The 16,092-nt window shown below is 38.5% G+C and overlaps 1 protein-coding gene across 2 annotated transcripts in view; it reads right to left on the reverse strand.

Moving 5' to 3' along the window:
• Positions 1 to 6,839: 6,839 nt before the first annotated feature.
• Positions 6,840 to 16,092, reverse strand: part of SMC5 (structural maintenance of chromosomes 5) — a 97,141-nt gene continuing 87,888 nt past the window's right edge. For both annotated transcript variants that reach the window (XM_069474126.1, XM_069474125.1), the window contains 3 exons: positions 9,947 to 10,126; positions 9,773 to 9,868; positions 6,840 to 7,383 (listed from right to left, as the gene is read on the reverse strand). In XM_069474126.1, coding sequence (XP_069330227.1) covers positions 7,240 to 7,383; positions 9,773 to 9,868; positions 9,947 to 10,126 — 420 coding nt within the window. In that variant the 3' untranslated portion in view covers positions 6,840 to 7,239. The remainder of the gene's footprint in view (positions 7,384 to 9,772; positions 9,869 to 9,946; positions 10,127 to 16,092) is intronic.

Consider the following 16,092-nt stretch of genomic DNA (forward strand, 5'->3'; position numbering starts at 1 on the left):
ATTCCCTATGCTCTTTTCAGTGTAGGACACTGCTTACCTGAGTCCCAATCCCAGCATTTACTAGGTCTGTGACTTTGGACAAGTCAATTTAATCTCGCTGAACCTTCTTCCTCAATGGAAAGAATATCTATTTTCTAAAGCTCCTATAAAAATTATAAAAATAAAACGAGCTATGTTAAAGACCAACCATTATACAAATGATAGGCAGACTCAGTATTTTTATATATTCCACATATAAATAGCTCTTGTACTTTTCCTCCACTTCTGGGCTTCTATTCTTAGTACAGCAACAAGTCAGGCTTTATTATTCATCTACTTGCTTTCAGTTTCTTTCTCACACACTTTTCCCCTCTCCCCCAGATCTGATGGTCAAATGAATCTTCCTGAATTGAAGTTCTGGCTGTGCTGCTCTTCCACTTAAAAAACAAAAGAAAAACAAAAACTATAGAGCTAAGAGGAAATTTTGTACCTTATCCTTCATTATCTAGCCCCACCCTACCTTCCTAAGTGTTTGCTACTGCTTTAACATTGTTATAATTTCTTTTAAATATTCCAGCATGAGCAGCATGATAGTATATGCTAGGTTAAATCACTAGCGTAGTCAGTCGCCCCAATCAGTTCGCAGAAAGCCCATACTAGAGCAGTGACATCACAAGGGCTGCTACTATCCATATGTTCATTAATATCACATGGAAACTTTGTTAATCAGCACAGTGAATGTGAGCAATGGGTTTTTATTAAATTGATGGCTTTTAATAAGCAGGATGAATGTTAGAAATGGCATCTTCCTGAGAAATTAGAGATGTTCAAGATATATATTAAATTGGCTAACATGTTCAGTCATTATTTCATGAGCTGGGTATAAGAATCCAACAAGGCCTATATCCTCATCCTTAGGGTTTCCAAAGCTTGAACCCCTGAGAGATCTACTGGATCTAAGGATTTCTGGTTGTTTCACGTTCATTTAAAGGATAGTGTGCTTCTGGATTACCACATCTGGTATAAGGGAAACTTTCATGCAAAGTCTGATTAAATCACCTAAAACAACAAAGAGCTAGAACTTAACCATGCTTACAAAACAAGTAATAGGAACAGTTTTGTGCTCTCTTGTAATAGATGTTTAACAAATGTCTCTGTAAGTGGCAGCATTTGACCTAAGACTGACTTTCAAGTAACCTTAACAAGGTTGTGGGGAAATAGCTCTCAGCCACATTAAACTTCATTAGCCTTTTACCAACAAAATCTTGAGTTGTGCATGACCAAATTGTCTTTGATCAGTTGGATGTATACTTTTAATAATATGAACACCATTCCACTGTCTACAAAACACCCTATGATAGTCTGCCTGCACAGTCTGTTCCCTCTTTCTGAAGGCCCACTGTGAATACCCAAATTCTGTAACTTCGTGAAGGCTTTCAGGTCCCCCAGGTTGAGCTCAACCCCTCAATTCCAACAATGTTCAACATAGGTCACTTACCATATTTCAAAATTTGCCTTGTGTCTTTGTGATCCACTTTATAGCACTGGGTAGATTTTCTTGAGAATGGAATCATATGCAGGCCATACTTTTTTTTTTTTTGGGACAGAGTCTCACTTTGTTGCCCGGGCTAGAGTGCCGTAGCATCAGCCTAGCTCACAGCAACCTCAAACTTCTGGGCTCAAGCGATCCTTCTGCCTCAGCCTCCCAAGTAGCTGGGACTACAGGCATGTGCCACCATGCCCAGCTAATTCTTTTATATATATTTTTAGTTGTCCAGCTAATTTCTTTCTATTTTTAATAGAGACAGGGTCTCGCTCTTGCTCAGGCCGGTCTCGAACTCCTGAGCTCAAACAATCCACCCGCCTCGGCCTCCCAGAGTGCTAGGATTACAGGCGTGAGCCACCGTGCCCGGCCCAGGCCATACTTTTCATCAGTTAAACTATATAGTGTTTTGCTCACAGAACAGGTAAATAGGATTAAATGAACAACGGATTATGTTCAAATCACTGTCAGTGCTGGGAGAAAGAGCATTCTTTCATGCTACAGTTATTGAATGCTTACTATGTGCTAAGTATTTTTCTAGGGTCTGGGAAGGCATCAACACAACAGTCTCTGTCTTCAGAGAACTTATATTCCAGTGCAGAAGACAAACATAAACAAAATAAATCATGGTAAGTAGTGATAAAGGCTATGAAGAAAAACAAAACATAGTAAGAGGATAGCAGAGTGGTTCAAGGGTGCCACTTTAGATGGGGGTAGAGTGAGGAGAGCAGCGTGATGGAAAATCTAAGTCTTTTCTCTGAAAACACTGTCAGCAGGCCATAGAATAGTCAGTCATTTCTTGGGGCTTGTGGCAGACCCTTGATTGTCCCCCAGTATTCATCCTCTTCTTATCAAGTAACAGGGTGGCTAGAATTTAGTTAGGCACATAGCCATGTAGACGACAGTCAAACCTCTCTTACAGCTATGTGGCTAAGTTCTGGACAAGAGCGTAAGTAATGTGTGCCTCTTCCCAATCATACTCTGAAAAGAAGTCATCATGTCCTCCCTTGTCTCCTTCTCCCTTCATGGTTTGGATACATACATGTTGGCAAGAGCTGAAGTAGCCATCTTGGACCATGAGAAGGAACCAAAGGTTCCCGAGGATGACAGAGCAACAAAGCCTAACCTGAGTAAGGAGTCGGCAATATCAGCCCCAGATCGCTCATGCTCTGTTAAGAATAAACTTCTATCTTGTGTAAGTTATATTTGGGTTTTCAATATAGCAGAAGAAATCTGTACCCTAATTTAGGGGCACACTGGAGAAGCTATATCATACCCACAAGGAATTACATAGCAAGGGAGGATGGATTTTGGAAAAAAAAATTAGACCTGGTTTTTCAGTAACATTCTGCCATTTACCAATAATAGGAACTTGAAAAAGTCATAACATTGCTAAGTTCCTGTTTCTCCATCAACAGCACAGAATTCTGTGCTGTTACATATTAAAATATACTATATAAACAAATTATTATAGCATCTATTAATAATTTACAAAATAACTTACATTTAGGCTTATCAGTCCTAGCCTTAATCAATTCATTTTCATGCTCTGTGACTGTGAATAGAAGAGGATGGCTTAACCCACTTGGAAGGTCCCTCCTAAGTCTAACATCTAATCTGTGAAGGTAAAGGATGCCAACATGTCACAGAGATCACTGGCACTAAATTAAGATTTTAAATAATATGCAAGGAATACAGAATTTATCATTCTATCACAACATTCACTGGGCAACTTTTCCCTAATCCTTTCTTACACTGGAATTATTTCTTAAACTTTGGCAGTAATGGTTAAGTGACCCTTTTGGCACCCCTGTCCCCTCAGCCTTCACTCTAAATGCATGGGCCTGAATGCCAAGAGTGTGTAAGCATGCTCCTGAGAGGCAAAATGAAATGGAAGTTTACTAACTAAAGGGTGGTCAGACAGGTAAGGTACTATTTGTGGAAGGAGAACATCTTTCAGATGTTTCTGACCTGCATAAAAATAGCCAAGCTACGTTGCAGCTTCTCTGATGAAGGCAGGTCCAGAGACAGAGCTGTTTTTAGGTTGCCCTCAGCCTCGCCAAGTCCTCTTAGCATAGCTCAGAATGAAGCTTGCCAGAGTAGCCCTGTTCTCTTTGGAATTAAACAAAGCTGACTTTTTTTGAAAATATCTAAATCTTCCAGCCAATCGCCAATAACTCAGTTTGGAGCAACAAGTAAATATTAATAGTTACATTGTAACATTAAAAAATAAATAACCCCCCCCACACCCAACTTTCCTACTGGGAATAAAAAACAAGCCCAAATTGCCAAAATAGTCAAACCTCCCAAATATGCAAGTTCTACTAATTATACATTTTCCAAAATATATGACTATAAAATTATAAAATGGACTGGTGTAAATATCTTTAGGGCAACTCACCTGTATAACTTATATTCAAATTTCATGAAGGTAACAAGATTTATGAAAATAACCATCTGTACTTCCCAATGTTCACACAAAGTCTGCAGGTAGCTACACACTTAGGAATTGACATTTTTAATCAATAAAAAAGAATGCAAATCTCTACATCAACTTTACTTAGAATTCTCAGACCTGGATATATAAAATACACAGTACATCTGTCAAGATTTAAAGTGAGAAGAGATGTAGACATTTATAAAGCACCTATTATGATGCCAGGCCTAATAGGCCCCTGATCTTATTTGATCTTCTCAACAATTCTGTGAATTAGGTATTATCCTCACTTCACCAATGATGAAACTGAGTCAACTAACTTGTCTGTAACCAAGTGATAAAGTCTGCCTGACTCAAAAATACATTTTGAAAAAAATTATTTCAGATAGTAGTTTAATGTGAGAAATAAGACAAAATTGGCTATTGGGCATGTTTTTAGCAAACCTAGTGCTTCAATTTAAAAATATTTATACCTGCTTTGTAACTTCGTTTCTTCAGATGGTTTAAACCTTTTTTTTTTTTTTTTTGAGACAGAGTCTCACTCTGTCACCCAGGCTACAGTGCAGTGACATCACCATACCTCATTGTAACCTGAAACTCCTGGGCTCAAGCCATCCTCCTGCCTGAGCCTCCTGAGTAGCTAGGACTACAGGCACACACCACGAAACCTGGCTACTTATTTTTCTATTTTTAGTAGACATGGGGTCTTGCTGTAGCTCACGCTGGTCTTGAACTCCTGAGCTCAAGCAATCCTCCTGCCTTGGCCTCCCAGAGTGCCAGGATTATACGTGTGAGCCACCATGCCCAGCCAGTTGAAACCTTTTTTATGTGTATTTATTGCTTCTATTAGACTGTAATTTCATTCCAGGCAGATGAGGAACTAAATTTTCTATCCTCTTGAACACTAATAGACTGCTGAACACTATTTTGTAAATGTTTCGCACTTAGTAGACTTGTTTTTTAGTAAATCTGAAAACCAAAATGACTCTTAGGAAGGTTCCAAGTATAAAAAAATAGTTCTCATTTAAAATAACATACACCAAAAGAATATGAAAATATGTATTTATTACCAACAAAGTGGCATTTCCCACAGTTTTTTTTTCAATTACACACATACGCACACACACAATAGCAGGAAGAAATTACATTTTTCACGTACTGAAGATTTATACTCCAAAGAAAACAGGCTTATGTCCAAAAGACAATTATAAAGCAGCAAGAAATCTTTTACTTTGAATATGGGAAACCTTTTAACAGAGACTCTTCTTAAGCAAATCAGTGAGGACTTAGTCATCAAAAACACTTGTTGCCTTAAGGTTTTAAATATTTATTCATCAAATCAGGCTTTTACTTGAAGACTTTACAATTTGTATGTAATTAAAAATCAACTTTTGCAGAAAATATATGAAGTTTTCAGTGGCTGAGACCATACTGTGCTAGACTTATTCTTAATATGTTAAAATGGTACATAATTTATCCTCCATAGCTCAAAATTCAATGTAAAACCAAATATTAACTTTGTCCAGTAGAGAAATATAAATGCTTATAAACAGTATGGAATAATTGTTGGCATATATAAACTGAAATGTAATTGACCATTTTCAAACATGCTTAATCATCACACTTCTTTTTCATGTTGATATTCATTTTGCAGAAATAAGATGACTCGTATTAACTTAGACAAAAATGAATTACACCAAGCATATATTAGTAAAGATATTTTGGTGGGAAACAAAGTATTTAACAACAAAAACATTTGGTAACACCCATTTAATAATGTTATCAAGTTTTTCAATGTTTACATGAACATTGTTCATACTAGTAAAAATGTTATTTTAAAATATTTTCATACTTCATGCATTAGACTTAGTTTAAGAGGGGAAGGATATTTCTTTTAAAATTTTTATAAAGAAAAAAATACCTTTTTAAAGAGAAATGTCCACATGAGAGGACATAAACTTATGGTTCATTATTTTCTGACCTAATAAGAATATAAATTTCAATGGCTACTTGATATACAAAACCCATACTGAATACAATTCTTCAATTTAGTCAGGCAAGCAAGTCAAAAAAATAACTTTGTTACTACTGGCACAGATCCAATCCACTGTTCAAAGACATGTCCTTGGACTAGTCCATTTTCTTACAAGATTTATTTTTTAAAAGAATAGAATTTGTTTGGCTCTGCTGATTAGTATAACCCAGATATAAACAAATGATTTTCTCATTTAATTCTTTCAAGCTGAAAGAAAACAATTTAAACTACATTTTCTAAGATAGATCAACACCGTAAGGAAGGACCTATAAGCTAAGTTCTAAAAACATTATGCTTTTAAAGTAATCAATGCTTTCCCCTCACTCTTTACATAACACTGAAAAATTTCAAATATAAATTGTAGAAACCAGTATATGAAATCTTAAGAAAAATCTTACTAAAAATAATTATAAAAATGCTTTTAGAAATTTAAGATGTAAAATACAATTGACTTTAAATTAAAAAACAAAAACAAAAAACACCGTCCCACACACTTTACAAGGTTATTCTTTAAAAACCCTTGTCATTTGATTTTATTCTCTGTCAATCTCTTGGTTGCATTTTGCATCATCTAATGGCCACCTTGTGGCATTTCAAAGAAGTCCTGCTACCATTTTTGAACCCCAGTGCGTCTTATACCTTTGAAATACCAATATAATTATATCATCAAGTTTCATAAAACTTTTTTTAAAGGCCCATAAAATTCCATTTCCTAGTGGAGATAGGGTAATCTTTTTTAATAGGAAGAAATGAATAGATTTGTCATAAATTATTACTATACATTAGGCTGGACATTTCCATATCAATTTTTAAAAATTAAATATAACACTGGGAGAAAACTAGGACTGAAGCTCTAGAGTTATCTTTAGGCTCTAAAAGTAATTAGTTACTTTGCAATTAAAGCTACCATGTCAAGTAAACCTGTAATTGATAACTTCCCATCTACTGTACCTTTGATTTGCAATAGTAAGTACCTTTTAACATGGGAATCCAAGGACCCATGGTCAGAGTGCTAAGGACCCAAGTTCAACCAAGAATGAAGAAAGCTGAACTTTTATTACCAGATGATGTTCCAGAGAAAGAAGTCATTATGGTCTTTATCTCACCAACCTATTTGTATTTAAAAGCAGGTTTCCAAAAATAACCGATTTTTCAGTTTTAATGAATCTCCTAATTTTATTCAGTTGAGCCATACTTATAAACAGAATTTAACAGAGAAATTCCAAAGTTCCCTCTCTTTACTTTTTATTGAGAAGGTTGAGTGAATGTAATACGGCGCCGCCGCCTTTGGAAAGCCTTTAAATTCCACCTGTTTGGTTCCAGCATATGAGGACCATTGTACACAAACAATACCGTCATCTTTTCAGAGTAAGGAAGATTTTGTAGGAGCTGTAAGTATTAAAACAAACTGTCACATAATGCTATAAATTGAGAAGCACAGTTTCCCAATCTTACATGCATACAGTCAAATATATTATTTATTTATAATATAAATAAAACTTCTATGAAGGTCTCAAACACTTCCATATAACCTTGTCAGACTTACCTAAATTCGCATACCTGAATCCTGGCCTAAGAAATAATTGAAATGTCCAGGAACTCTCTATATTCACAGGACAATTGGAATTATACAACTTCCTAGGAAGACCCTGGAGAAGAGTATGTACTCCATAATTTTCCTAGGATACATTCACATTTTATCCACAAACACTTCTCAAGCAAATTCTATGGTCAGGTACTGTGACAGATTGGTAGCCTGAAAAGAATGTTAACAGGAGGTTTTGGTTCATAGGTCACAGTTTTTGGTAAGTAATAGGATATTAACAGATGTGGCTATTCCTTAGAGTATCTGCTGAAAAAAGAAGGCAGATGATACTATTTAATAAAAATATGAATGTAGAATGGGCTCCCTAACAACATTTGTCATAAATAATTGAAAAAGGGGAAATAATCTGATTACATTAAAAACACATTTCTGAGTATGTCCATTTTGGGGGGGTTACTAAGTATGAAATGTCCAATTTCCTTAAGTACTAAGTTTGACAGTCATTATCTCTGACATGACACTTTGACACTTCTTGTTTTATTTTTATTGTGAAGGACATCCTAAAGTCTTTCAAACGCATGGTTTGGCTTGTAATTATCCTTCAAATTTATTTTTAGAGCAATTTTTATGAAACCATGGGTAAATCAAAAATTCGAGTTATTTTCGAATATGAGTTCCATCACGGAACCATTGCAGCAAAGACAACTCAAAATATCAATCAAGTGTTTGGGAAGGATGTAGCTAATGAATTTGAAAAGTTCTGTTCTGGTGACTTTAATCTTGAAAATGAGCTTGTAGGTGACCTGAGACCAGGTGGATAATGATGAGCTGAAAGCTGTAGTGGAAGTAACTCCATCTCAACCTACGTGTTAATTAGCAGCAAGGTTTGATGTTACTATTCCAACAATATTGGACCACTGGAAACAAATCAGCAAGGTAAAGAAGCTGGATAGATGGGTTCTGCATGAATCAAACAAGTGTCAGCAGACAAATCATCTCACAGCTTGCCTTTCTTTGCTGTCATGACACAAAGGTAAACCATTTCTATACTGTATTGTAACGTGTGATGAAAAATGGACTCTTTTTGACAATCACAAGTGTTGGACACGATGGTTGGATAAAGATGAAGTGCCGAAACAGTCCAAAACCCAATATTCATCAAAAAACCTAATGGTGTCTGTTTGGTGGTCCAGCACTGGTATTATCCACTACAGCTTTATGAAACCTGCTCAACTGATTACAGCAGATGCCTACTGCAACCAACTGGATGAAATGATGAGGATGCTTGTGACTAAGCAGCCTAGATTGGTCAATAGAGACAGGCCAATCCTCTTGCAAGACAACGCTTAACCACATGTCTCATAACTCTGCTCAAACTATAGAGGCTAGACTTGGAAATTCTCTGTCAGCTACCATATTCACCAAACCTGACTGACTAACACTTTTTTCAGGCTTTGGACCACTTCTTGTCAGGAAAAATATTCAATCCTCAACAAGTCGTGGAAAACACCTTTCAAGATTTCATTGCCATTTGCTCTCTAGGCTTCTTCGCTGCTGGTGTAAACAAGCTACTGTTAAGATGGCAAAACTGTGTTAATAGTTTAGGCGCATACTTTGATTAATTGTACTGCTTCTTGTTTGAGATATAATAAACTTTTAATTCAAAATCAGACATTTCATATTTAATGACCTAATACAATTTATATACAGAGCTAGATTTAACAAAAGAAAATTTCCCATTGCAATAGTTCTAGATTATGTCAAATTCTCTATAAACATAATTCTGTTTTTATCAAAGTTAATCTGTGAGGAGGAGATGCTGGAATGCTTATAATTTCCTTTCAGCCAGGGCAGTAGCAGTGGTAAACAGAAAAGAAGGGTAGTATATAACGAGAGAGGCCTTTCTTGGAAAATGGAGAGGGCCAGAGTTCTAGGGTTTGCATTCCCCAGCCATCTTTTAATGTTAAAAGAGTAACTTTTTTACAAGAAGAATGAGTACCAAAAGCAGGAAGCAAGTTTTGGTTCTAGAACATAATGATATGCCTCCTACATTGCTTCCTCCGGTAATGAGGTTTCTGATTAAGTATGCCATTGGAATTTGTCCCTTTCACTAATGTAAATGTTACTATTAACTTTTTAGTTTCTTTTTGGGAGTATTCCTGTTCATATTTACATACTAGACCAAAATTTACTATATGATTAGGACACAGGGGACTTCTGAGTATTACCTACCTTTGGTGTGATGAAGAAGTATTGAGATGTGTTTTCTTTACAGGCAGTATTTACAACCATTTCAAACACTCTCCGTTCATTGATTGGGTCCATTCCCTAAACAATGACAATAATAATGACTATGTATCTATTATAGGATATAATAAGACCCAAGTAAAAGAATAATCACTATACCTGATTGATTTCATCAACTACTCTGAATGGACATCTATTAAGCTCCTGAAGCGCCATCAAGTATAACATGGTAGAAACACTTCTTTCACCTCCACTTTGATGATGAGGAGTTAATTCATGCAGCTGAGTACTACTGCGAAATTTGACTCTAATTCGAATTCCGTATTTATCATAATCTTCCTGTAAAACATTAAAAAAGGTGATGAAAGGTGACATTTTCCTCTGGTAATTTCATTCTACATTTGGAAATAGACTGGATTAACTAAATAAGAATACAGAACTTAAAATTTAGTGATACTAGTTTAAAAGTAAAGTATGCACACTGACAACCAACCATGAGATGAGGAATATTAAAAAAAAGTAAAACAATGAATATTAGACAAATAGTTATCTAAAAGCTTTAAGGGTCTCCAAGGATCTATACAGACAAGGGCAATATTCATATTACATTAACTTTTTCCTACTCTGTATTATTCTTTGCAACTAAGTGAGGAGCCCTGTCATGAAAAGGCACTATTTTAGTTCCAAGTGCTAGCTTTTCAAACTATATGTGAAAATAATTAAAATAATTAGAACATAATGGAGTGTCATGCCATTTTCTAGAGAAGCTGTGCATGCCACTACAGAAGGCGAGTCCTTCCCACTTCTTCAGTTGGTTGAGAAGTAAAAAAACAGGCAGAAATTATATGCATACTTTGAAAAATTATTAAGTCACACACACACACACACACACACACACACACACCACTCAGCAAAAAGCATGGTCCACACTAGTATTCAATAAATATTTGTTGTAATGAGTGAATTAAGTGTTTTGTAAATTTTGCCAAAACTGAGGCTGCTCTAAGGTTTATTTACTACTCTTTTCAATGTCATTTCTAGGTCAGTCAGGTTCAGATTTACCTTAAAAATGAGATACGTAACTTACTAATTAAAGGTTATTTAATGCATAAAGCTTTAGGGTGGTGGCCAAGAGAAAGATATAATGCAAGCCACGTAGGTAATTTTAAATTTTCTAGTAGTGACATTAAAAAAAAGTGAAAAGAAATAGGTGAAATTAATTTTAACACGTTGACTGCCACACTAGAAAAAAAGCATTTTCCTTGAGGCCATGGTGTTTTATTACAAAAATAGAATAAAAACTTCAAAAACAAAACAACCCTTTCTCATTCAAAGAAAAATTTGTTATTTTTTATTGTTTTCTGTGCGTGAGTTATGTGCAACTTGAAAAACAGTTCACACAGTGTGTGAGTTACATATGCTTCATAAGGCTCTGGGATCAAAACTAGCATGAGTTAAATACAACTCACATGGCAGTTAATGTGTTAGTAATATATTTTATTTAATGCAGTATATCTAACATATCATTTTGACATGTACTCACAATATACATTTTTTCTTTTTTAAAAAATTTATAAAGATGGGGTCTTGCTATGTTGCCCAGGCTGGAGTGCAGTGGCTATTCATAGGCACGATCCCACTACACATCAGCACGGGAGTTTGGACCTGCTCCATTTCTGACCTTGGCTGTTCACCCTTCCTTAGACAACCTGGTGGTCCCTGGCTCCCAGCAGTTCACCATATCGATGTCATAAGTTAGTGCGAACACCCACTCAGCAAAGTGCACTGCAGCCCAGAACTTCTGGGCTCAAGTGGTCCTCCCACCTTAGCCTCCCAAGTAGCTAGGACTACAGGCACATGCCATCATGTCTGGCTAAATTAAAAAAAAAAAAAAATTGTTTTTAGACAGGGTCTCACTACGTTGTCCAGGCTGGTCTAGAACTCCAAGGTTCAAGCGATCCTTCCATCTCAGCCTCCTGAGTAGCTGGGATTACAGGCACAAGCCACCACACCTGGCCACAATAATTTTATTAACTATGTCATTTCTTAACTATACCAGCTTTGATTACTAGAGTTTTATTTTTGGCTCTGACACACCATTCTTTGTTCTTTCTGCCCCATTCTAGCTTCTTTCATTTCACTGAAGGTTCTGGCTAAAGAAAGCAGTTCCAGAACCAAGTCTGGGGAGGACAGAATACAAGCATTCCAAAAGGAAGGCTGAGAAGGGATAAAATGTCCATTTCCCAGGAGCCCAAGGCTAGGCAGAATTACATGCACAGGTTAAGGAGAATCATCTCTATGGTAGTAGTTATCATTCAAAACACAGAAGAGCTATCCAGAAGAAACAGCACATAATAAAGTTATAGTACCATGCAACTATGACAGGTCAAGTTCCATACACTTCGCCATGCTTACTTGACCGTATTTGTGTCATATCTGGTTAAGCTGTTTGATAAAGACATCATAGCTACTTTGGGTCTGATGAAGCTTCCATTAGTCAAATTTATTTGAGAGCTTAGGTTCTAGGATCAGGTCTGGAGTTTGATTCTTTGCTTTGTCAATTGGAAGCTGTGTAATTTTCAGAAAACTTGTCTTAAGTTTTTAGTTTATTTATTTATAAGTTTTAGTTTATTTATTTATAAAATAGGGGCAATAAAAGTACCTGCTTCATAGAATGGTTGTAAGAATTAAACAAGATAAACTTAAGAGGGCATGGCACAGTGTCTGGCACAAAGGAAATATATTAGAAATTATTATTGTTACTATACTATGTCCCTTAATTCTAACAAGCCCAAAGACTAGAGCTTAAAAGTGAAATGATGCTTCACACTATGCACTTATGCTTCACACTAAGCAGATGAAGGAGTCATGGGGCAAAACTCCTAAGAGGAGAAAATGGTGCGATCATGCTTTATATTTATGTAACATATATTCAAAATTGCATACATGCTGAAATGCAAAATTGTTGGGCTGCTTTATTTCTTGCTAAAAAATTTTTATTATGGAAAATTTTCAACACATACAAAATTACAGAGAACACTAAAAATGAGTTCAATATACTATCAACTAGCCTCAACTATGATCAATAAATGGCCAATCTTCCTTCACTTATAATCCCATCCGCTCCCCTTTCTGAATTATTTTTAAGCAAATCCCACTTTATCTCTTTACATGTTTCTTAATGGAAAAATAATTTTATCACAAATTGCAATGCGCAAATTTACAGCTTAAGAAATTGGACCACAGTGTGGTGGTTCACATCTATAATCTTGGCACTCTGGGAGGACAAGGGAGAAGGATTACTTGAGGCCAGGATGTTGAGACCAACCTGGGCAATACAGTGAGACCCTGTCTCTATAAAAAATGAAAACTAAAATTAACTGAGCATGGTGGCACATGCCTGTAGTCCGAGCCACTTAGGAGGCTGAGGCAAGATGATCCTTTGAGCCCAGGAGTTTGAGATTGCAGTGAGATATGATGATGCCACTGCAGTCTAGCCTGGGCAAAAGAGTGAGACCCTGTCTCCAAAAAAAAAAAAAAAAAAAAAAAAGAAAGAAAGAGAGAGAGAGAGAGAAATTAGTAGCAAATTCCCTAACATTTCCACTCTGATGAACTCTTAAATTCTTGATCAAAAAGAAATCATTAGGCTGGGTATGGTGGCTCACGTCTGTAATCCTAGCACTCTGGGAGGCCGAGGCGGGAGGATTGCTTGAGCTCAGGAGTTCGAGACCAGCCTGAGCAAGAGCAAGACCCCATCTCTATTAAAAATAGAAAGAAATTAGCCAAACAACTAAAAATAGAAGAAAATTAGCCAGGCATGGTGGCGCATGCCTGTAGTCCCAGCTACTCAAGAGGCTGAGGCAGGAGGATCGCTTGAGCCCAGGAGTTTGAGGTTGCTGTGAGCTAGGCTGACGCCATGGCACTCTAGCCCGGGCAACAGAGTGAGACTCTGTCTCAAAAAAAAAAAAAAAAAAAACAAAAAAACAAAACAAAACCAAACAACAACAACATTGCTATACACTACATTTCAATTCAATTTGCTAATTTGTATATTACTCTTCTAATTTGGGCAGTGGTAGATTTATAAATCAATGCATTTATTCAACACAGCTGAATAACCATCATTCAGCCATAAAGAGTTAGTAAGGTATTAGTCACTTATCTCTAACAGTGACCCTGAAATAAATTTTTGGAGGGATGGGGCAAGATGGCTGACTAGAGACATCAGCTGACAGATTGTCTCAGAAAGAAAGAAAAGTTTTAGACAGAAAAAAACATAGCTCAGTTATAATGCTGAGGGAAACGTGCTAGAACCTATCAAAGGTTCCACAGGGAAGAAGTTGTGGAGCAGAACAAGGAGCAAGACTTCAGCACAGATCAACCCCTGAGAAACTTGGAGCCCCTTGGAAAGGGTGGGTGGAGGTTTTGTTTCTCTTCCCCTCACATCTCTGGCAGACTGCAGGCTCTCAAGCTGCTGGAGAGCTTTTCTACCCTCCTGAGCCTAAAAGCTGCTGCCTCCAGTGAACTGGGAGCTTCCTGAGAACAAAGGACCAGGCTGCCAGCCCCCTTGGGATAGTTTCCCCTCACCACAGACCCAAGCCGAGGTGGCAGGTGCCATACTGCCTCTCCACCCATTATGTACCTTTGTCTTCCCCAGGAAGCTTTAGCCCTTCAGTTTTTGCGTCACTGGACCCCACACAAACATTTCCCAACTCCTGCCCAGACTGTGGTGGCCATAGGGGGTTGGTGGGTCCCGGGAAAACTGTGTGATCCCAGAGCTTGGACACTCCAAGTGGGCTGTCTTCTGAGGAAAGAGACAAAGGGTACCAGAGTGCCAGCTCTCCTCCATTCAGACTTTTCTCCTCCTCCTCCCTCCCTTACCCACTGCTGCTGAGCAGCAGTCCCCATGTGAGTTAGCATGGGTGCCCCAAGGGAGGATTGAGCTAGGGCTCTCAGGAGCAGCTGCTCTGCTGGCATGCCCACCACTCCAAGGCTTCCACAGAAAGTGGGGCTCATGTCTTAACTCTTAAAGAGCAGCAGCGGACCAAGGGGTGCAAGAACTGTGGTTTTCCTGTCTGCTGGCCCTTCCCAGTGTTGCTTGCTTGGCTGCTCCAGCACAGCAGGGCATACCCCAAAGTGGAGGAACATTAAATCTTCTTAAGCCCTTAACAGAACTCAGGACCACCATGCTTCTTCCTAGCATGGTCAGGGATTGAACCTGCAGGACGAGGGAACAGGCCTGCAGGCTGGATCCCATACCCCCAGGACTCAGGGGCATGGAGGGGAGGTTGGTGGACTAATCTTGGTAGGCTAGGGAGCCCATGTGGGCAGAACTAAAAGGACAGTGCAGTGTGGGTCTGAACTTCAGTGCACTCATGGAGCTGGAGCACCCCTCCCTGAAAAGGAAGGCCACGCTTTTGGTCTGAGGCAAAAGCCTGGGCAGGGAAGCTCCCAGTCTGTAGCACCACTGCTGGTGAGCTCAGCTAGTTTGGGCGGTTGCCTCCAGCCAGATGTTGGAAGGAGATCTGTGGAGCAAGGGAAGAGGGAGAAGAGTGAAACCCCACTCCCAACAGCCAGACTGTGAATCCCAGATGGCCCCACCCCCACAAGCAGACTTTCTGGCTTGGTGGGGCTGCTTCAGCCCCTCCCTGGTGGCTTTACCCAGCGGCGTTGGCCCCGACCCTTGGCCTGGCAGAGAGAGATCTTGTGCCTGCTTTTGTGGAGCCTGAACGCAGGCTCACCTGACCCAGCCCCATTCAGCCTTGCTCCTTCACCCACCTCTGCTGCTGTGGAGAATAAGAAGTCCCCTAGAAAGTCCAGGGCCCCACACGCCACCTGGGGCATTTGAGTGCTTCTCCTGATCAACTAGAGCTGGTCACACGGCCCCCAAAACACCACTGCAGCTGTCTCTTTCCTGTAAGCACCACCTACTGGCAGGGAGGACAACCTGTCCAGCCCATTATAGCATTTACTGATTCAATCATACAGGGTGTGTCTGACTCTTAACACAAGCACCACCTATTGTCTCAGATATTAAACTGGGTGTCCCAATATGATTCACACTGTTAAGGAGACCACAGGGCTGAGGAAAGAGAAAGGGTTTCAAAGACTTCCATCTTCCCTTGTCAATAAGACAGAGGGAATAGGCCCACACACATAGCTCACCACTGCTACAGCTTACAGATAACTATTATAACAACTGAGAAAACCACCACACTAAGGATATCTAAAACCAAGGTATCCACCCAGAACCTAGACCCCTATCAAAGCACCCAAAAGCAAAGCCAAAGGTCCTTACCCAACAT

The sequence above is a fragment of the Eulemur rufifrons genome, chromosome 7 (genome assembly GCF_041146395.1).
Source record: "Eulemur rufifrons isolate Redbay chromosome 7, OSU_ERuf_1, whole genome shotgun sequence".
NCBI lineage: Eukaryota > Metazoa > Chordata > Mammalia > Primates > Lemuridae > Eulemur > Eulemur rufifrons.